General features: G+C 39.6%; 1 protein-coding gene across 3 annotated transcripts in view; it reads left to right on the top strand.

Moving 5' to 3' along the window:
• ARMH3 (armadillo like helical domain containing 3) overlaps positions 1 to 22,355 on the top strand; it is a 181,497-nt gene that overhangs the window by 10,223 nt on the left and 148,919 nt on the right. For 2 of the 3 annotated variants that reach the window (XM_028098685.1, XM_028098688.2), the window contains exons 2-11: positions 3,544 to 3,656; positions 7,093 to 7,149; positions 7,291 to 7,437; positions 9,709 to 9,816; positions 13,829 to 13,921; positions 14,675 to 14,749; positions 14,869 to 14,955; positions 19,832 to 19,888; positions 20,980 to 21,023; positions 22,103 to 22,163. In XM_028098685.1, coding sequence (XP_027954486.1) covers positions 3,555 to 3,656; positions 7,093 to 7,149; positions 7,291 to 7,437; positions 9,709 to 9,816; positions 13,829 to 13,921; positions 14,675 to 14,749; positions 14,869 to 14,955; positions 19,832 to 19,888; positions 20,980 to 21,023; positions 22,103 to 22,163 — 831 coding nt within the window. In that variant the 5' untranslated portion in view covers positions 3,544 to 3,554. Of the gene's footprint in view, positions 1 to 3,543; positions 3,657 to 7,092; positions 7,150 to 7,290; positions 7,438 to 9,708; positions 9,817 to 13,828; positions 13,922 to 14,674; positions 14,750 to 14,868; positions 14,956 to 19,831; positions 19,889 to 20,979; positions 21,024 to 22,102; positions 22,164 to 22,355 lie in introns of those variants that run through there. The other variant, XM_088019783.1, reaches the window with a different exon arrangement.

Raw genomic sequence — 22,355 nt, forward strand, 5'->3', positions numbered from 1 at the left:
AATAAATGAATAGCTAAATATAACTAGCATTTCTTGCATATTAGACATTGGAAGAGTTTGGCTTTAGGTTTTAAAATCTTGGGGCACCTGTGTGGCTCAGTTGGTTAAGTGTCTACCTTTGGCTCAGGTCATGGTCCTAGGGTCCTGGGATTGAACCCCACAGCAGGCTCCCTGCTCAGCCTGCTTCTCCCTCTCCCTCTGTGCACTGCCCCCTCACCCCTGCTTGTGCTCTTTCTGTCTCTTAAATAAATAAAATCTTTAAAAAAATAAAAATAAAATCTTGATATTTGGTTGTTTTATCCTGAAGGGATGTGAAGTGATGTGCACTTAAGACGTTTGTGGCTGGATTGCCTAAAGATATTCTTAAAAAGTTGTATGACTCGAGTCTTTCAGAGAGAGGTTGTGCTGCGGGTCATGGGACCAGCAGTCCCTGAGGTTTAGGAATAAAAGACTTCATTGATTTACCATTGGGTTGGGGGGATTTGAAACCATTCCTAAGTTTGATGGTAGGTGAAATTAGTATTGGTATGTTGCCTGATTCTCTTTTATGCTTTGCCTGTCATATCTTATTTCTGAGAAACTGTGTTAAAGTCTAAGGTGACATTTTTGTGGGATTACTGTGGCTTTGCTGTATTTGCTTCTTCGCCAGCAGGATTTAAAATCCCGGATCAACAGAGGTCATAGTGTAGTCATAGAATGCTTCTTTCCCTTCCTCATGGTACCATAGCATTTTCTTTGTACTTTTACTCTGTTTCTCATCATTTGTCTTGTGCTGTGTGGTTATTATGCGTCCAGCTCTGCCAATAGATCGTGAGCTCCTAGAGGATCAGGTCTGTTGTTTCCTCTTTGTAACCCCATAGTGCCTAAACTAGTGCTTTACAATATTTAGGTGTTTCTTATGTATTTGTGGTATTTCAGTGATGCTGAGAGGATCATTCAGTGATTTGTCTAGTTCAGTCTCCTTGTTTTACATGTAAGGAAACTAGGAACACAGTGACTTAGTGTCATGTAGGTGGTTAGGACACCTGTATTGTAGTCTCAGTTCTGCTGGTTGGTTGTTCCATTATGCCTTGCTGCTCCTCAGCTGCTTCTGGTTTTCTACAAAGAGGAGGGTTGTGAAAGAGAAGAAAAACACTGGGAGGACATAAATTACACTCCCATTACTGATGTGCTCTACCAGTCAGATATTTTACTTTCAAATTTAAGAGCAGAGGCTTAATTTCTGAAATCCCCCAAAAAACTTTTAGGGGTTCTGCACTTCTCTTAGGCCACCACCCTCAGAACACCTTTTTTGTGTTCCTTGGGTAGAAGTGCTGGCAGGAGGAGGAGACTATGTTAGTTTCCAGTCACATTTCAGACAAGCGTTGGTGGTAAATTACACTTGCCTCCCATGATGACAGAGACTAATGACATGAGGCTCCGAATGGAGGGAGAGTGATGAAAATAATTTAACTTCTTAGGAACTTGGTACTTTGGATTGGAATTGTTTTTTCCCTCCTCTCCTGTTCCCTTTTGCTTATTAGAAAGTATTGATTCTGAAATAGGGAAAGTGAGTTTATTAGATTTGGGGTGGACATTGATTGCTGTAACCCAATTATAAATCCTCAGAGGGGCCTGTTTGTGAACAGGTACTTTTCACATCAAGGAACTCGTGGTTCCTGCTATTCCCACTAATCAACTGGTTGAAGCTGAACACATGAAAGATCTATATCCACTAAGCTTAGAATTGCATTGCTTTTGATTTATTTTAATGGGATCCTGTTGATTTCCAATTTATTTTCCCCCGATAAGGACATCTTCCTCTTGACAACCTATTTAAAAGACACAGGAATGTTTTGAACGGAGGCTGTATTTCATGCTTTAAGGCAAAGCCATGATCAATATAGTACAAATTGCCCAAAAGCATCTTCTCTTTTTGTTGTTGTTATTTTTTCCTTCAGTTTTCTCTGGACCATAATGGAATTTGAGGACTTAGTGAGGCTTGATAGAGATTAGTTCTTAATAAAATTTTAGGTCACATCTAGGACTTTTCAGGTCCCCCCCGCCATTTCAGAATCAGTCAGTGATGAGCATACACTGAGCATATACCCTGAGCCAGGTGCTTATAGAAAAAGGATAAGATGTAGTCCCTGTGCTAAAGATGCTTCATATCTAGTTGGAGAAATTTTCTGTGCTTTGTGTTTTTTTATGCTCAAAGGTAAATCTCCTTTTTAGCTGTATGTATTAAAGAAAGACAATCTCTGAGATATATTCTTTTATGCTATTGGATGCATCTCTTCCTCAAAATTTTGATTTTGATTTGAAAGATAGCACATATTTTCTCTCTCTATATATATTTTAAAAGATTTTGTTTATTTGAGAGAGAGACAGATAGTGACAGAGATAGCAAGAGAGAGCACAAGTGGGGAGGAGAGGGAGAAGAGCCCGACGTGGGGCTCGATCCCAGGACCCTGGGATCATGACCTGAGCCGAAGGCAGATGCTTAACCCCCTGAGCCACCCAGGTGCCCCATAGCCCATATTTTCTAAAAGTCATTGAACAAAATTAATTTTATTCTGCTGCTTTGGATTTGTCTGGAAGTAAAATCAGGCTCCTTGCTACTGCCCATACTTCCCATTGGGTGAGATTAAGTTTCACAACTAGAGCCTAGAATTTAAGAGAGAGACAGGAATTTTGTCTTTGTCAACAGTAGAAAGAATCTGGGAAGTGAGGGGAAATGTATAAATCCACAGTGGAGACCTGTGGGATTTTAAGTTCTTAGTTGTAAAAAATTGAAATTCCAAAAAAAAAAAAATTGAAATTCCTTGAAACAAGATGGGAAATTTGGGCATGATTCATGGAATTGCTTTTATATAGAATTGAAAAATACACGAGGTTTAATCTGCAGTAGTGTTATAAATATATATATAATTAGATTTGAAAGAAGTATATTGTTATATCCAGTTATTTTGAAATCAGATTTAATTTTTGTTTTTATAACTGCTATTTTCTGTCTTGGGTCTCTTTCCAGAGGAATTTCTGAAGACAGTCAAGTGCAGTGTGATTTATGAGGCAGTGAAGGCCAAGTACTTTGCAGTGATGAGGACCTACTTACTTTGGGGAAATCAATGGAGCACATCAGTCTGCAGCACACTTCCTGCCTTAATGGTCCTAAAGTCAATCAATACTTGAAATTTAACTTCACCATCAGTCTGTGGGCAATGTGTGCTTTGCAGCCTTCCTTCCATCAACTTCAAATATATGGCCAGATCTATTATAGATGGAGCTAGTTACACTTTCCTTCTTGGTTTTGGATCTGCTGTAAGCCTTGTCTACTGGCATGTTTTAAAGATGTAAAATGTGTTTTGCTGTAGGCCAAGTAATGATTTAAGCCTTGAAATTACTTGGTCAGGGGATGGGGTGTTGGACAGATGCACAAGATCTATTACCTGGCTGTTTATCATTTTTTCTTCTTCCTAAAAAATTTCCCTTTGAAAGCTTTCAACAGACTGTCCAGCATCTTGGAGAGCATTTATAGCACTGACTGTGGCTTTCTTTTCACAGATTCTCTGACTATGGCACAGGTGGAGAAACGAGGGGGTTTGCTCCGGAAATCTTCAGCCTCCAAAAAACCACTGAAGGAAAAGGTGGTGCTGATGTATGATGAGATCTTTATGGTAAGGCTCGGAGCTCTGACAATTCTGCACAGCTTGACTCCTTAGTTTCTTGTTCCAAAATGAGAAATAAGCTCACCCCTGCCTATTACCTTTCAGTTCTTCAGAGGGAGAAAGAGAGAGCAAGGGTGAGAGTGAGTGTGAGCTCTCTCATGGTAGAAATTATGATCATGTATTAATTAATAAAGATTGCTGTTATGTTGTTCTTATAGATTATTGCTATGACCTCAGTAAAACAATTGAAAGAGGGAGTAAAGCTCCTGAGCTTTTTTTTTTAAATATCTTTAAGAAAGACTTGTTTTCCGTATGATCCAATGTAAGTACTCTTCTATCCTAGATGTCCCTTGAAATTCCTTTTGGCTCTAGAATTCTATGATTCAATTATTTTTAAAAGATGAACTATTGGGGCGCCTGGATGGCTCAGTTGGTTAAGCATCTGCCTTCGGCTCAGGTCATGATCCCGGAGTCCTGGGATCGAGCCCCATGTCCAGCTCCCTGCTCAGTGGGGAGTCTGCTTCTCCCTCTGCCCTTCACCCTGCTCATGCTCTCTCTCACTCTCTCTTTCTCTGTTAAATAAATAAATAAAATCTTAAAAAAAAAAAGATTAACTATTATATTCCATCTCAAGTTGTTAGTGGACAGAACAATTGCTTAGTCTATCACATTCTCCCAACTATATAAGATCACTGACAAATTATTAGCGATTGGATTGAGGATTTCTTTGGGTCTTCATAACTGCTGATTGACCACAGTCCAAGCCTTTGTTGTGAAATCTACTCTGTCAGGGAGGGTTATCCTGCAGAGGTACTTGCCTTCTGAAATTCTGATCGTAAGTAGTGCATATAAAATGGCATAATACTTATAAAAAGAGTTACCATTGTATTGAATTTCTTTTTTTTCTTTTTTAAGATTTTATTTATTTTTTTTGACAGAGAGACAGTGAGAGAGGGAACACAAGCAGGGGGAGTGGGAGAGGGAAAGCAGGCTTCCTGCTGAACAGGGAGCCTGATGTGGGGCTTGATCCCAGGACCCCGGGATCATGACCTGAGCTGAAGGCAGACGCTTAATGACTGAACCACCCAAGCACCCCACCATATATTGAATTTCTACCATGTGCCTGGCGTCTAAGTGCATCACTAAGTACATTAACTCTAATTCTGACAAGAATGCTGCAAGAGTGCCATGTTTTCACATGTGCCACGTAAAAGCATTTTTCAGATGAGGAAACTGGGGATGATAGCTGGAAGGTGATGGAGCCATGGTTTGAACCCTAGTGTTTGACTCTACAGCCCTTACTTGTTCAACTTTGCCACATGGTCCAGAATAAATAATGCGATCAAATAAAACCTTTATTTCTGGGCAAGCCTTAGAGATAGAGTTTGATATGCAGAAAATTAATACAGAATTGCACAGGTCAGTACAGGTGGTTATACAGAGAAAATGAGTGGGTACTTGGATCCTATTAGGGTTCTTTCTATGTTAAGTAAGGTTGGCATACATAGGATTGTTGATTGAATGAACTTTGAGGATGGGAAGTGCCAACTCCATGAGTAGTCTTGAGTTTCATATATAGGTAACAAAATGACATTACAGAAGTGTAAGAGTCAAGGGGAGCCTGGGTGGTGCAGTTGGTTAAGTGTCTGACTCTTGGTTTTGGCTTAGGTTGTGATCTTGGGGTTGTGAGATAGAGCCCCACGTTGGCTCTGCACTCAGCCCGAAGTCTGCTTAAGACTCTCCATCTCCCTCTGTCTCTCTCCGCTGTGCTTTCTCTCAAATTAATAAATTAATTAAAAAAAAAAAAGAATTGGGCGCCTGGGTGGCTCAGTTGGTTAAGCGACTGCCTTCGGCTCAGGTCATGATCCTGGAGTCCCTGGATCGAGTCCCGCATCGGGCTCCCTGCCCAGCAGGGAGTCTGCTTCTCCCTCTGACCCTCCCCCCTCTCATGTGCTTTCTCTCTCTCTCTCTCTCTGAAATAAATAAAATCTTGAAAAAAAAATTGTGAGAGCCAAAGTGTGAGTGTGACCCCTCCTAGGAGAAAGGGGTAGAAAAAAATCACTGAAGGAGCGCCTTATGAGAAGGCCAGAAATGTTGCTTCTCTGTGTCATTCTCAGTTAAACATTCAGAAGAGATTCCTAGTATAGTATTTTCTTATTAGATCAGGAATTCTTAACTAATGAAGATATTAGTTCTTGGTAGTACTTTTATTTATTTATTTATTTTGGTAGTAATTTTAAAAGGTCAGGACCTACTGGTTTTATGTCATTAGCTTTCCTTAAAGTAGAAGTTCTCTTTTTCTTATTTTGCTCCTTAACCAGAAGCCTTTGACTCTTTAATGTTTGAAAATTATTACTAAGAAGATTTAGATTTTAGAGCTGTAATTTTGTTAACCTTTTGGACCAATTTGAATTAAGGAAAGAGCATATTAAAAGCTCTGTACAGAGAACTAAATGCATACAGGAGGGCAAGTAGTAAGAGCAGTCAACACAGGATGTTGTAAAACCATGGCAGTATTGCTTATGTGGTCTGGGTTCTGGCTCCTGTACCAGTGTAAGTGACTGTGGATCCTCTTTCCTAAAAGGAGGATACTTTTTTTTTTTTTAAGATTTTATTTATTTTTTTGAGAGAGAGGGGCAGAGAAGGAGAGAGAGTACAAGTTGGGAGAGGGACAGAAGGAGAAGCAGACTCCCTGCTGAGGAAGGAGCCTGACTTGGGGCTCAATCCCCAGACCCTGGGATCATGACCTGAGCTGAAGGCAGACACTTAACTGACTGAGTTACCCAGGTGCCCCAGCTAAAAGGAGGATACTGATAATATCTACCATACCTGGCTCTCTGGGCCGTTGTATTTCATGTATGTGAAAGGCCTTTGAAGACCTACAGATGTGGTGGGGACATATCATAATGTGACTATCTTATTCGGATGGTTAGGTTCACATCTTGCTAGAAGAGAAAGATTTGAGGGAGATTCTTTGAGCCATTATTTAACTTTTGGCACAGGGAATATATATCTATGCACAGTGTCTTCCATTTTGGGGGAAAAAAGCCTCTAAAACTATTGTTCACTGTTATAACAGTATAGAATGACCAAGCATTTTCAAAGTTAATGTTGAAAGGTAACATTGATTATGTGTAAGTGACCCTTTCAGATGTATTCTTTCTTTTTTAAAATTTATTTATTTTAGAGAGAGAGGGAGAGGGATTATATGTGCATGTGAGCTGGGGAAGTGGCAGAGGGAGAGGGAGAGAATCCTAAGCAGACTCCCCACCCAGTGCAGAACCCGAGGTTGGGCTCGATCCTACCACCTTGAGATCATGACCTAAGCTGAAACCGAGAGTTGGACGCTCAACTGACTGAGCCACCCAGGAGCCCCCTTTCAGATGTATTCTTAATGCTTCAGTGTTAGCTGGGGATATTGAACCTGCTTATTTTCTCGTTTCAGACAGAGGACCCCAGTAAGTGCAGTCCTCGATTTTGGGAGGAGCTCTTCCTTATGAAGGTAAACTTGATATCTCTGGATTTTCCTGGTAACTGAAATTGCCTTCTCATGTTCTAGGTGCTACACTAAAAATGCACTCACATTAAATACAATTCACTAAAAATGTTACTAAGAATAACACCCTTACTCTTTCCTTGGTAGGTGAATTTGGAGTACCTAGAAGGCAAGCTGGAATCTCTTGATGGTGAGGAGTTAATGAAGATTAAGGATAATATTAATTGCTTATTTCAACACTGCATCCAGGCTCTGGGAGAGGAACATCCAATTCGAGTTGTCAATGCTTTGCAGGTACAAGGTTGGGAGACCGGGGAAGTCTTGTTTAACAGGGGAAAGGAATTGTAACACATGTGTTGGGACCTGAGGAACCTAAAATTGCCCTTAGGTATGAAGGGGTTTTTTTGTTTTTCCTTTAAATCATAAACATCTATGTATGTTTGTTTAGCCATCTTCCTGGTTAAAGAAATTGACACTTAACTAAGTACTCTTATCTGATCTAATGCCAAAGCAGATTGACAGAATTCTTGTGATTATTTGAGGAAAGGAAGAGATGGTGGGGAAGCTATGAGTCAGGGATAGTTAGTCTACAGCAAAAAATCAGAAGAGATTCTTAACACAATATTTTCTCACTAGATCAGGAGTTCTTAATCTGAGGTTTCAGAGGGTCCTTGACTCCCAGAAGTTTTATGTAATATTTTATGTGCATGTGTACATTTTTTCTGAAAAGAGAGCTTTCATGAGATTCTCAAAAGGGTCTGTAACTTAGAAAACATTAAGAATCATTGTTCTTTACGCTAAGTGGCATGATCACTGAATAATTATTTCTTGAATGACTTTTATGTGCCAACATTGGGTTGATGGGGATACATTATAGACTTTTTTTTTTAATATTTTATTTATTTGACAGAGAGAGACACAGCGAGAGAGGGAACACAAGCAGGGGGAGTGGGAGAGGGAGAAGCAGGCTTCCTGCTGAGCAGAGAGCCCGATGCGGGGCTCGATCCCAGGACCCCGGGATCATGACCTGAGCCGAAGGCAGACGCCTAATGACTGAGCCACCTAGGCACTCCACATTATAGGCTTCTTGAGAGCAAAGACTTTGATAGTTTCATTCAGTTCTTTGTTCCTAGCATGTAGGACAGTGCCTGGTAAATACTCAGCACTTTAAAGGAAAATTTTTATTGAATGAATGATGGGCAAAATTTCTAAAGTTTATAGTACAGTAGCTCCCGTGTAGCCTAGATCAGGCTGAATGGCTATAGGGCAGTGATTAACAAACTTAGAATATGAAGAATCCATGACAACATAAAATATTTTATTGGAACTTTTGATAGATTGGGTTTAAATTTCTTTCTTTTTTTTTTTTTAAAGATTTTATTTATTTATTTGACAGAGAGAGAGCAAGAGCAGGAACACAAGCAGGGGAAGTGGGAGAGGGAGAAGCAGGCTTCCCGCGGGGCAGGGAGCCGGATGTGGGACTCGATCCCAGGACCCTGGGATCATGACCCGAGCCAAAGGCAGACGCTTAACATCTGAGCCACCCAGGCGCCCTGGATTTAAATTTCTAACTTAATAGTTGGATAAATCACTTTGTGAGCCCCAGTTTTCTCATCTGTAGTTTGTAGAAATTACCTGTTGAGCTGATGTCTCAGAAAGAAGGACCATGCATTTTGGGCATCGCAATTGTAGGGGCTCACTGAAAGCTGAAATGAAAGTTGGAAATTATGCTTCCTGTAATTGCAGTGACTCACTGTGGGGGCATGAATGGTAAACTGTTTTTAGTTCAGTGGAAATAAATTGGCATTAAGTCACTTAGCGACCCATAAAAATAGAGTACAATATTATAGTGGCTTATGTTATTATAATGAGACTTGTTAAGCTTTAATAATAGAGTTTCAGACACTATTCTTTGGACCATTAACAAAGTTCCAGGGACTATTCCAAGTGCTTTACAGTGTTAATTCACATAGTTCTCACAACATCCCTATGAGATGGGCGCTATTATTGTCATTCCCATTTTATAGATGAAACAACTGAGGCACTGAAAAGTTAACCTAATTTGTCTGGGTTTACACAGCTAGTCAGTAGTGGATGAGGATTGTAAAGAATTTAAGTTTTGAAGCAATTGGTTATCATATGGACTGAAATAACTTTTGTAGTTATTAAAAATAGTAAAAATTATCAATTATAATGTAAATACTAGAATTAATTTTAAATAAAGGAAAGTTCCACCAATCACATGACTCAAACTCAAGAACCATTTTTATTTTTGAATTCACCTTCCAGTCTTTGTCTGCATGCAGTGCAGTTTTGAAAAGGATGATGGCCAAAAAACGGCAAAAAAAAAAAAGAGGATGACAACAGTTTCAATTGCTATTCCTCTTTTAATTTTTGGATTTTACCACATAGTAAGACTCAGACTGGGAGCTGAGAGTGATAGAGTAATTGAACGTCAGCTGTGTAAGGAGGAGGTTCTGAGGTTGCAATTGAGGCAACAGATCCAGTGCCCTTCACGTTTTGAGACTTCTCTCTACAAAAGAATTCTTTCTCTAATCTCTGCAGACCTTGTGTGCACTCATTCGAGGAGTCCATCAAAAGAATAAATCTACCTCTGGGTTTGACATTATCAACATGCTCATGGGCTTTGACAAGGCAGAGTTGTGCATGAAGGTGAGGCATAAGTTGCAGATGTGCCTGTGGATGGCTGCTTCTGACAGCTGTTCATGGATACCATCTGCAGACAGTTAATGTACTAGAAGATTTGCACTCAGGTAGATATAAATGGTTGAATTTGTTCTTGAATTTGAATATTTTTGTTTTACAAATTTGGTTTGTCTGAATAAAGGAAAAGTTGAAATTCAAATTTGAATTGAAGTATCCTTCCCTGCAAGATAAAGACTGAGCAGTTTATTTTTTGATTTATATCATGTGCTCATACATTCTTAAAAACACTTATGAACTCAAATAAAATATAACAAGGGAAATATAATACACAAGGGTAACGTTGGTTCTAAACTTAAGTTTTCTTATTTAACACAATGACTATCAGAATTTTTATTTCTATTGTTTGACTTTTTTTTAAGATTTTATTTGTCAGAGAGAGCATGAGCAGGGGAAGCAGCAGGCAGAGGGAGAAGCAGGCTCCCCGCTGAGCAGGGAGCCCGATGTGGGACTCGACCCCAGGATCCTGGGATCATGACCTGAGTTGAAGGCAGATGCTTAACTGACTGAGCCACCCAGGTGCCCTGTTGGACATTTTTAAAAAATAACAGCTTTATATTGATAGATAATTCACATATACAATTCACCCGTTTAAAAAGTGTAATGATTCAGTGGTTTCTTTCTTTCTTTCTTTTTTTTTTTTTTGAGATTTTATTTTAGAGTAATCTTTATACCCACTGTGGGGTTCGACCTCAAAATCCACAGATCGAGAGTCCCGTGCTCCACTGTCTGAGCTAGCCAGGTGCTCCTCATTCAGTGGTTTTTAGTATATCTACAGAATTGTACAACCATCACCACTGTTAATTTTGGAACGTTCTTATCACTCCAGAAAGAAAACATGTACCCATTAGCAGTCATTCTCCATTCCCCCTTCTCTCCAGCCCCTGGCAACCATTAATCCACTTTATGTCTCTCTTGATTTACCTATTCTGGACATCTCATAGAAATGGAATTATGTGTGGTCTTCTGTGTCTGGCTTCTTGCACTTAGCATAATGTTTTCAAGGTTCATCCATGTTGTAGCATATATCAGTACTTCATTCCTTTTTTTGGCTGATTATTTCATTGTGTGAATGTACTGCATCATTTTATTCATTCATCAGTTGATAGATATGTGTAATATTTCAACATTTTGGCTATTATGAATAAGGCTGCTGTGAACATTCATGAACAAGTTTTTGTGTGGATGTAGGTTTTCAGTTCTCTTGGGGATATACCTAGGAGGAGAATTGCTGGGTCATATGGTAACTCTATGTTTAACATTTCAAGGAACTTCCATACTGTTTTCCAAAGTTGCTCTACCATTTTGCTTTTCTATCAGCAATGTATAAGGGTTCTAATTTTTCCACATCCTTGTTAACAGTTGTTTTTTGTCTATCTTTTATATATATATTTTTGGAGAAATGTCTTTTCACATCCTTTACCCATTTCTAGATTGAGTTATTTGTCTTTTTATTGTTGAGTTATAAGAGTTCTTTATATATTTTGGATGTAAGTCCCTTATCAGCTCTCTGATTTATAGTGTTTGACACTGTCTTGAATGAAGGTTGTTTATAATATGGACTTTGGAGAATTAGTCTTCTGTCACTCACTAAATTTAAAATAATTTATTTGACAAAGAATTCTTATAGTGATTAAGTTATTTTGAAAAAAGTTATGAATATACAATTATAAATACATGAAGACTTAGTACCTGGAGTTAGTTTTTAATTCTCTCCTATACAGCTCATATATATATATATATATATAATGGTGAAATCCCAGATCTCTCTCATTCTCATAGTTCTCATTATTGTCTATATGCTGCTGGTTACTAAGTCTCTATTTTTTGCCTTAATATCCTGTCATGAGACTCAGAGTAGTATACTTTATAAGCAGTTGCTGAATATACACACACATCCCTAAAGTACCTCTTGCTTGACATCTACAAAATGTTTTCTGTTCATCTGTTTGTTTTTTTTTTTTTTCATTCCTTCCACATCAGAATGGGCTCACCTGTTGTCTCAGTCACCCAAGCCAAAAACTTGGGAGTCATTCTTGACTCTTCCCCTCATCTTCCGTATCCAGACGATCATCAAGATCAGCTAATTTTGCCTCAGTTCATATTTCTCATACCTTTCTTTCCATTTTTTCCCCTACCGCCAGTGTCCCCGTTATCTCTCACCTGAACTATTGCAGTGATGCCTTCATTCTTTTGACAAATGTTGGTTGGCTCTGATGTGCCAGGCACTGGGGATACAGAGGCAAATAAGACATGGCAACTTCCTCAGAAAATTGATAGATTAGTCCTCATTTGTCTCCTTCCCTCCAGGCTTACCATCTTTAAATCTGTCATCCACACTGATACCACAGTGGTATATCTTACACTGAAATCTTTCTTGCTTAAAACCCTTCATTAGTTTCCCATCACTAACAGGATAAAGACCAAACTCCCTAGCTAGCCTTATACAGCTTTCCTGATCTGCTCCCTATTTATTTCTCCAGTCTCCACTCTTACCACTGTGCCTTACTCTGTACTTCCATAATAATAAACTACTTGTATTCCAACTCCACACCCAGAGCCATCTCATTCCTCGTGTGTCTTTGATCATGATATTGCCTGTCTAGAATTCTTTTCCTCTTCAAGTTTTAAATAATTGCTACTGATTTTTCAAAATATAATCCACCCCTGAAGAATCAGGAATAGGTAACTTCTGAGCTAATTCCCCTTCTCTGTGTATATTTCTGTCATAGTAATCATTAAATTAAAACTGTTTGCTTAATAAGACTGATGAATCACTTACCTGTACCTCTGAAACTAACAATACATTATATGTTAATTAATTGAATTTAAATAAAAAATTTTATTTTATTTTTTTTAAAGATTTTATTTATTTGAGAGAGAGAGAATGAGAGATAGAGAGCACGAGAGGGAAGAGGGTCAGAGGGAGAAGCAGACTCCCTGCTGAGCAGGGAGCCCGATGTGGGACTTGATCCCGGGACTCCAGGATCATGACCTGAGCCAAAGGCAGTCGCTTAATCAACTGAGCCACCCAGGCACCCCTTAAATAAAAAATTTTAAAAGAAAAACATTTGCTTTTGCTTATTTTTCTCTTCCAATAGACCATAAATGCCTTGAGAGCAAAGGTTATTATCTTATTTTTTTCTTGAATTCTTTGAAAGCACAATATTTAGCATATAGTAGCCCCTCCCTATATATTTGTTGAAGTAGTTTATTTTGAACCTTCACTTGAGCTTCCAGCATGCCTTCTTCATTCATTCTCCTCCTTCATTTAATGTAAAATATTTCTTTTCTTGTTCCTTCAGCTGTAGTGTGTGAGGGTTTCATCTTTTGACTACATTGGGTCTGACAGCTGATTGTTAGTACAAGTGATATGCTCCGATCACATTGTCTAGTAGAATCAGCCAGAGTGGACACAGCTAGCTTTGTTGGATAGTGTATATGGCCAGTGATAGCCAGTAGTGATATTATGTCTTTGTTGTTTGTTCAGTGTGCCTGCATCAAATGATATACTGTATCTACAGTTATTTAACCATTATTAATCTTTAACCACTTATTTTTCTTAATTAAGTTAATTTTATCTAATTAGTTTATTTATTGTTTTTAATTTATTATGTAACCACTCTTATTAGCCTTTTTAACAATTTACTTCATTCTAATCTAAAGGTTTATATAAGGATGACAGGCTGCAAACACTTACTTGGTAAAGTAGTAAAATCTTTATTGTTCTGTGCACAATAAAGTTCTATGCATTTTCTAAAGCATTTTCCCCCAGATAGCTACACTTTGAGGTCTTCCATTTCTTTGTCTAATCTTGGAAGGCCTAGGTCTAAGGGAATGATATGGTTACTTCATTGTATCTTATACACATGACCCTGTGTAACATAACCCAGAGTTGGGACAAAGACACAGTAGAGATGTTATTTGATATGTTTTAATACTTAACGGATCTTTTTCTTAGAACTTGATGGAGAGTTTGGATTCATTGCTTTGTGCAGAAGGTTCTGAAAGTCTGAAGAGTTTATGTCTGAAACTTCTCCTTTGCTTAGTGACTGTAAGTGATCCATCTATATGTTTCTCTGTCAAGGGTGTTATCAACAGTAGGGGCAAGCTTATGAATATTTGAGCCTAAAGTTGGAAAGGAAAAGCGAAAAAAAAAAAATCTCTGCTCAGGCATTGTATCACTCCACGGCATGTGAATGTGTAGAAGGAAGTGAGGTGAATGGGCTTTCACTTCCTGGAAGCTGCTCTTTGGAGCAACTGGGGGCATTTTTAGCCTGCAGAGTATGTGATATTTATCACTTTAGAGGTACCACTCCTAGAGATTTATTGTCTTCTGGATTGTCAGATTTGCCCTTCTTACCAGGTCTTATTTGGAAACAGTTTTTGTGATTCTGTTTCTCTTTATTCTGATTTTGATATAACTGGGAGCTGGCCTGTATCTTCTAGTGAGAGGAGAGGAGGGTGTTGTTCATTTACTTCAGGTAGTTGTCTTTCCCCGCCGTCACTCAAAGACTTCTGGATCATAAACTTCTTTGTTTGAGAATCTGTTAAGTAAATGCTTACGTGAGGGCGTGAGAGAAACAATGAGAAGTTCAGAGATTGGGAAGTTTTAATTTGCTAATCTTACCCTTCTAATGTCTGCCCACTCAGGCTCTGGTAGCTTCAGGGAGCTTATTGAAGGTCTACTAAGTATCTAGTAGAATGTTTTAACATTTCTGATTCTCTTAGATGGTAGGGGAGGAGATATACTTGAGATACCAGAGGGCCTTAGTATAGACTTTAAAAAGCCTTTTATTTCATTCAGGTGACAGACAACATTAGCCAGAACACTATCCTAGAGTATGTAATGATCAACAGCATATTTGAAGCAATTTTACAGGTAGGTCAATTCCCCCGTCACATCTTTCTCTTTTGGGTAAACCACCGCCTCAAATCTTCTCTGTCTGCATTCCTAGGAACTAGGAGTTGGCACTCATTCACTTCTTGTTCTTATTCCAGATACTTTCTCACCCCCCAAGTCGCAGGGAGCATGGGTATGATGCTGTTGTTCTCTTGGCTTTGTTGGTGAACTATAGAAAATATGAGGTAAGTGGGCTCCTTAATGGACAGTTAAAATCTTTCTATAATCTTCCTAAATGTGGCCACTCCTGGGGGACTTTGTTACTTTGTTTAATGTAGAAGACATGTTCCTGGTAAATGGTATAGCCATTTAAAGGAATCCTGTGGTGCAACTTCTAATAAAGTGAGTAACTATCCCTTAATGTAGTGGTTCCCAAACCTCGCTTATTAGAATGACCTAGAACTTTTCAAAAAGAAGAAATTTCTGGGCTTTCCTCTGGACACACTGAATCTGAATCTCTTGGAGGTGGGAACTTGGAGTCTGTTTTTGTGTTTTTTCCTTTTGATTCCTCTGTTGAGTATGATGATTAGCCAGGATTGGGAACCAGTGACCTAATGCATCTGTTTTGAAAGATTGGACTTTTGTATATTGGATTTCCATAATGCAGTCCACTTGTGTAAGTACCACTGTTGGTCTGGGAACTCTTTCTGATTTAAATGGAAAATTGAAGGCAGAGCCTTATCCATGTCAGTTCTGGAATTCTCTTTGTTCCTGAATTAATCAGGGACAGATTTATAGGTTTTTGAGATGAAGAGCAGAACTCAGAGATTTATACTTGGTTTCATGCCTCTACTTGATTCTTCTCAAAAGGCAGAATACACAGAAAAGGAAGGAGGGCCCTCAGGGAAGACCAAGACCTCACTGGAGATGGCTTTGGAGGAATAGGGAGCCTTTGGCACTGAGTCCTGGACACTAGGAGTACTTCACTGAACCTAGAAGTCAGGAGCTGCTTTGAGGCAACCTGACTTTCTTCACTTAGCAAGTAGCAGTGCTATGAGAGATGGGCCAGCTGGAGGGAGGCTTTTCATTTCTGATCTTCTGGATCTTTACTTAGAGATTTCTTTCTTTCTTTCTTTCTTTTTTTTTTTTTAAGATTTTATTTATTTATTTGACACAGAGAAACACAGGGAGAGAGGGAACACAAGCAGGGGGAGTGGGAGAGGGAAAAGCAGGCTTCCTGCTGAGCAGGGAGCCCGATGTGGGGCTCGATCCCAGGACCCCGGGATCATGACCTGAGCCTAAGACAGACACTTAAGGACTGAGCCACCCACATGCCCTGAGATTTTTTTTATATTTAAGTAATCTCTACACCCAATGTGGGACTCAAACTCACAACCCCAAGATCAAGAGTCACATGCTGCACTGACTGAGCCAACCAGGCACCCCCACTTAGTGATTTTTGAGATGGTTCCTAGTCAGGTTGAGAGTGATGGGTAACACAAAACCTGGAGCCTATTCTTATAAGGAGAATATGGAAGAAGGGGAGGCTGTGAGAAATATTTAAAGAGGGACTGGAATATGTGGAGCAATGTTAATATGTTATAATTCCCAGGAGCTGATTGCTTTCATTGTCTTGGAGGAACTGACAAATGGTGTGTAGAGCTACTAATAAATATGTAGTTTATCACCAACACCTGTTTTTTTTTAAAGATTTTATTTATTTATTTGACAGAGAGACAGCGAGAAAGGGAACACAAGCAGGGGGAGTGGGAGAGGAAGAAGCAGGCTTCCCTCTGAGCAGGGAGCCTGATGCGGGGCTCAATCCTAGGACCCTGGGATCACGACCTGAGCCGAAGGCAGACGCTTAAGGACAGAGCCACCCAGGTGCCCCACCAGCACCTGTTTTACTGGTGATCTGGAGGGGTTGGCATGGTAGCCATTTTGATCTCTGTCATGTGTAATAGCCTCTGAGGCCTTATTACAACAGCAAGAAAAATAGCTGAGGAAAAATGCCGAAGATAGTTAATGAAAGTTGAGTTATATGTGATAGGAAAGCACCATCATTAGTAATGAATATTTTCAGAACATTCTCCTGGTTGCAGGCCACTCTGAGGCAATGGCTTGGTTTCTCTAAATGTGAATCGAACCCTGGCTCAGCCCAGTAGGGCTCTCTGAAATGTCAGCCTGAAAAATTGGACATGGCCAAGGAACTAGAGAAAATCATATTTCTGGAGCGAGGTATGCATCTCTAGTCTGTCAGAAGCCACAGAAGAATTAATATAGTAGGCAAGGGCAAGCTGGCGGGCATAATTTATCTGGGCTTTGTAGCTTTTGGTATAAGTCACTCACCAGAAACCATTAAGGAAGCCTAGTGACCATGGAGCAGGAAGGTTTTTGACAGGAACATGAGGAATTCCAGATGAACATAGCAAAACCAAAAGCTGGTGAAGTTTTATGCAAACTGGTATTAGAGAGTGTGTGCTGGGCAGAACAGCATTCTGGCTCCCACCACAATCCGTCCCATGACAGATGGGGACAGTTGTAACCTTTCTAGTAATGTGCAGAGGGCGCCAGAGAGGCTGGGCGCCCACTTAATTCACAGGGAAGGCAAGTTGGACTTAAGGAATGGAAATGATAGAAAAGATGTCATGTAATAAATGTAAATAGTTCTTCTTCACCTCAAATAATGCATTCCATTTTCATTATTTTCTCAAGAGATAGAGGAGGCAAAAAAAAAGGGGGGGGTTGAAAAAGAATAAGTGTGGTTTAGACCAGATAAAGGCAGAGGCCTGTTAGAGTGATCCTGTGCAGGCTCACTGAGTTTATAATTCTGTCTTGTGGGTGAAAAGTAGATTGATTTCACTTTAAAAATGTGACTGACCAGCACAACAGGTATATAGTGTTAAAGGGAACTCAGTGTCTGGTAGAATAGAAATTTTCATAGCATTAAGATCCTGGCCTTCTAGGTGGGCCCAGTCTCCTATGATGAAGTGACTTGGCCCCCAGCTGCTGTCCTGAACATGATGTTTCCCAGAAATTACAAAATTGTTTATTGTCCGGTTGCAGATTGGTCTTTTTCTTTTTCTTTTTTTTCCTAAAGAGCTTTCTTCAAATGTAATAAAAATGTTACAGTAGAAAATATATAGGTACCAATCATTGAGTCCTTACCATCTGCCAGGTACTATGCTAAGGATTTTACATGTCTAACTTCATTTATTTATTTGTTTGTTTATTTTTTTAAAGATTTTGTTTATTTATTTGACAGAGAGAGACACAGCCAGAGAGGGAACACAAGCAGGGGGGAGTGGGAGAGGGAGAAGCAGGCTTTCCGCTGAGCGGGGAGCCCGATGTGGAGCTTGATCCCAGGACCCCAGGACCATGACCTGAGCCGAAGGCAGACGCTTAACGACTGAGCCACTCAGGCGCCCCGTCTAACTTCATTTAAGTCTCATAGCAACGCCGACAAAATATCCCCATTTTACAGATGAGGAAGTTGAGCTTAGGTTAATAAATGTGCTTATCTTGTCACAATTAGTAAGTAGAGGAGCTAGAACTCAAATCCTTGCTTTTAGCCACCTTACCTTTTCCTCAATTGCTAACGCATAGGTTGTTCTTGTTAATCAGATGATCCTTATTATTACCTAAAACAGTGGACTTTTGGGAAGGTGAGTGATAAGGACTTTAAAAAATTATGCTTAGAAACATTGGCCTGCTCCTTCTAGTCTTCTCTTCATCATGGCATCTCTAGAACAACCTACTGCTGATTTTCTTTTCTGAGGATCCACTTGCATTGGATCTTGTATGACGTCTGTAGCATCAGCAGGATTTGACTGCTGGTTATAGGAAGCAGTGTGGAGAGCCTTCCTCTGTCAGATCAAGTGACAAGCAGAGTGGGTTTTACCTCCTTGGGTTGTGTTGTAGAAAACCTTGTAAACATTTGGGCTGTTAAGAAAGCAAAGCTGTCTCTTTCTCTGTTCCCAGTTGACATTCAAAAGATACCCTCAGAAACTTGATTAAATAAGGTCTTATGTCAGGGGTTTCCAAGTCTCTCAGTAATGAGTTTTCTTGGTTGCTGTAAAAACTACCAATATTGTTCCTTGCTTCCCTTGGGTTAGAATTTGTGCCTGATCTAGATGAGGTCTTTCCTTACATCCCATGCGTGGGGTCACTCCCAAGGTGAGTAGGTCATTGGTTCTCATCCCACTGGTAGAAGATGGACCAACTGCTTAACGAATTTAAATGTATGTCCATTTCCATATGCTGCCCAGCTGAGATTGGGTCTGGAAAAACTCAAGAAATCTTCCAATGCTATAAGTGATGGGACAATCATTAAATCCCAGTGTTCTGACCAGATTGTAGTTTGGGTAATTGCATCCTTTTTTTCAGTTCTCCTGCAGTGTTATTTGGGTATTAGATCCATAAATGGCCTCTCTGGCTGTTAAGCAGCTGCCACTTTCCACCCCCAAGGTGGCTTTGTTTTACGGGTGGGTGAATCAGTCCTTGCATATAGTTCTTGGAATGGTTAGGGAGCCTTTGGCATGAGACTATAAGTTAGCAACTTATAAATTTGTGCCTTATGGCAAAGAAGCTTTTATGTTCCTCCCAAGACTGCTGTCCCTATGGACTCAGATTATTGGCAGGATAGGACAAAGTGAGTTTTGTGGAGTGTTCACTTCTTTGAAATAAATAAGATAGAAAGATGGGAGAAGTAGCAGACACAGGCCTGGGCTGACCTGAACATGATGTTTCCCAGAAATTACAAAATTGTTTATTGTCCGGTTGCAGATTGGTCTTTTTCTTTTTCTTTTTTTTCCTAAAGAGCTTTCTTCAAATGTAATAAAAATGTTACAGTAGAGGAAAATGCAAGTAGAATAGAACTGGTGTGTGTGTGTGTGTGTGTGTGTGTGTGTGTGTGTGTGTGTGTGTGTGTGTTTGGTGATTGCCTGTGCACACTGAGAGATTTGCTGGAAATGGAGTTAGCTGGCAGGATGGGTTGGATCTGGGTATTAGGAGCATCACTACAGAGAAAGGGCCTTATAGAAGCATTTTTGTTAACACTTTGTTAAATAGCTAATGGGTTCTTAACTAAGTCACACTCACCTTGAGTCTCTTCTTTAACAGTCTGTGAATCCTTATATTGTGAAGTTGTCTATTGTGGATGATGAGGCTACGCTCAATGTGAGTATATGGATCCTTGTGTATTGTTTTAATTACTTGCTTTTGGTGGCCTTACTTGCAGTGGATATTTAGAACAGAGTAAGCTGTTGTGTTAATTTCATCTGGCTATAAAGAGGGAATCGGTATTTCATTTTAGAGCATCAGTGTGACTGTCTTATTGTATTTTATCTTCTTGTCATGGAAGGAAGGTTTGAGGGAACATTTGTTGGCTTTATTGGTTGGTTATATTTCATGTTACAGTGTGCTGAGGTTGATGCTTCTAGAGTTAATAAGTTACATTCCCAAGAATAAGAAGGCTTAGATGATATATCAAATCAGCATGATGTACACTTAAAATATCTTACAATTTTGTATGTCAGTTATACCTCAATAAAGCTGAAATTAAAACAAAAACAACAAAGCAAGGCTTGTATGACTAACCGGTGGGAGATCCCTTCTTGTAGAACTAGCCAGATGGCATTTACAGCCTGACTTGGTGAAGCTGGAAGATGGAAGATGATCTGTATACCTGCTACATACGTCCTTGAAAGTTTGGGAAATAATATCTGATCTCTGACTAAGGGAGGAAGAAGATGGCCAGGTGTCTGGCATCTCGCCCTCTTCATTTTTCTAATTTCACTTATGAAAAAAAAAGCATACATGATTCATCCTTGTGGCCTAAATTGATCTTTGTGTCATGTTTAGCAGGTTCTAAAGGGGAAGTTGATAAGTCACTTTCATATTTATTGGATGCTTCTTCCTGTTATCCTCCTGTTTTCCTGTGGCCTGAAAGAGTGGTTTGTCTCTTTGTACCTTTATTTAGTGTGACACTCATTGTCACTCTTATTGTACTGTTTTAGAGACATATGAGAGCTTTTTGTTTGAAGATTCTAACTTAGTCTTCTCTTTTGAGGTAAAAATGATCCCAGTGAAATTGTCAGTGATCTGGGCTGGTCCGTTTCACCCCCCCCCCCCCCTTGTTACTCTATTAAAGTGACATTAAGATAGTTAGATCAGGAAAATCTGGACTGTAGTGCTGTAATTAGTGTTTTTCCTGGCCTGGCATTGCCACCAGCCCCTTATTTCATCTGTGCTATCTTTTTTCTTTCTAGGGAATGGGGCTTGTGATTGCTCAGGCTTTATCTGAGTACAACAGGTAAGTCCACTGTTCCAGAAGGGAAGGGTCTCATTTTCATTTGAATCGGTTGAGTAGAAAACAGATTTGCTCCAGTGCTTGGGTGAACTTCCCTTACCTATCCTAAAAAGATATTCTTAGGTTTAGCTTCTGGCAGATGTATTTGCTCTAGCTCAGCTTGTTGGTCTTAGCAGGGGTTGTGTCTTAATACCAAGGGGAAAGTAGCCACCAGCTTATTGTCCATCTTTTCTTTAAGCAATTAGGCACATTCTTTTGCAACCTTTGGTATTTTATTGCAGAACATTTTAACTAGTTTTCCAGCCACAAGCAGGCTCTTCCATTTAGCCCCATGTATCCTACAAATACAATTGTCTCTGTAAAAAAAGTTGTGAAGCACCACATTTTGTACACTTAAAAATAAATAAAAAGAGAAAACATACTGAATTAGTTCTAGTTTGATGGATGCTTCTTTTTCATCAGGAATTGACTGCCACTTCCCTGAGTCCCTGTCTTTTCTGGGTCTCTCTTCATCAATGCTTGCTTTCCCTCTTGTTTTGGATGAGGAAGGTATCTGGTATTCAGTGAATAGAAACCAGAAGTGTTCCTAATCCTGGCAAGGGCCAGGCATTATCTTGCTTGCTTCTCTTCAGACTTTGCTCACACACAATTGGATATAGAATTTCAAATCTGCCCCATCTCCACAAATAGTTTAGCTCACAGATTTCCCTCCTCTTCCTTCAAAAACAAACAAGATTTTCACTGTTACAGTCTGAAAGTAATTTCACTGTTACACTTTTCAAGTAATAGTCTGTTTGGGAAATAACTGGATCAGCCATATGTTAGAGCAGTTTCACACGTTTGCAGCTTGCTGTTCTGAGTCTCTCCCAAAGTAGCCAGGCATTTTGATAACATGCTGCCTCAAGCGCAGATGCATGCCTCTTAGCTTGCAGGGGAAACTGCTGTGGCTAGATTGTCATAATGCTTTTGTTTTCTGGAGTCAGTGAATTCTGTGAGTGCCCTGCCCTGATTACCTAGAATGCCAAGGACAAAGACATACTTGATAAGTAATACTAAAGTTGAATTTAGTTATTTTTGTTCAGGCAGTATAAAGACAAGGAAGAAGAACACCAGAGTGGTTTTTTCTCTGCTTTAACAAATATGGTAAGTCCAACTTGTTTTTTCTGTCCTGCTAGGAATGTAAGAGTTCTGTAGGGGTAGACAGATTTGGATCAGAAGTTCAAATGTTTGAGATGATGGCATGATGAGGGGAGAGTGTCTCAGAGCAGATTTTTTTGAGAGCTCTATCTCTTTTATTGATTTCCAAACCCAAGTGAGATAGGGAGAGGAGAGCTC

Source organism: Eumetopias jubatus, unplaced genomic scaffold, assembly GCF_037043125.1.
Source record: "Eumetopias jubatus isolate StellerSeaLion01/CBP00866 unplaced genomic scaffold, mEumJub1_p1.0 scaffold_17, whole genome shotgun sequence".
Taxonomy (NCBI): domain Eukaryota; kingdom Metazoa; phylum Chordata; class Mammalia; order Carnivora; family Otariidae; genus Eumetopias; species Eumetopias jubatus.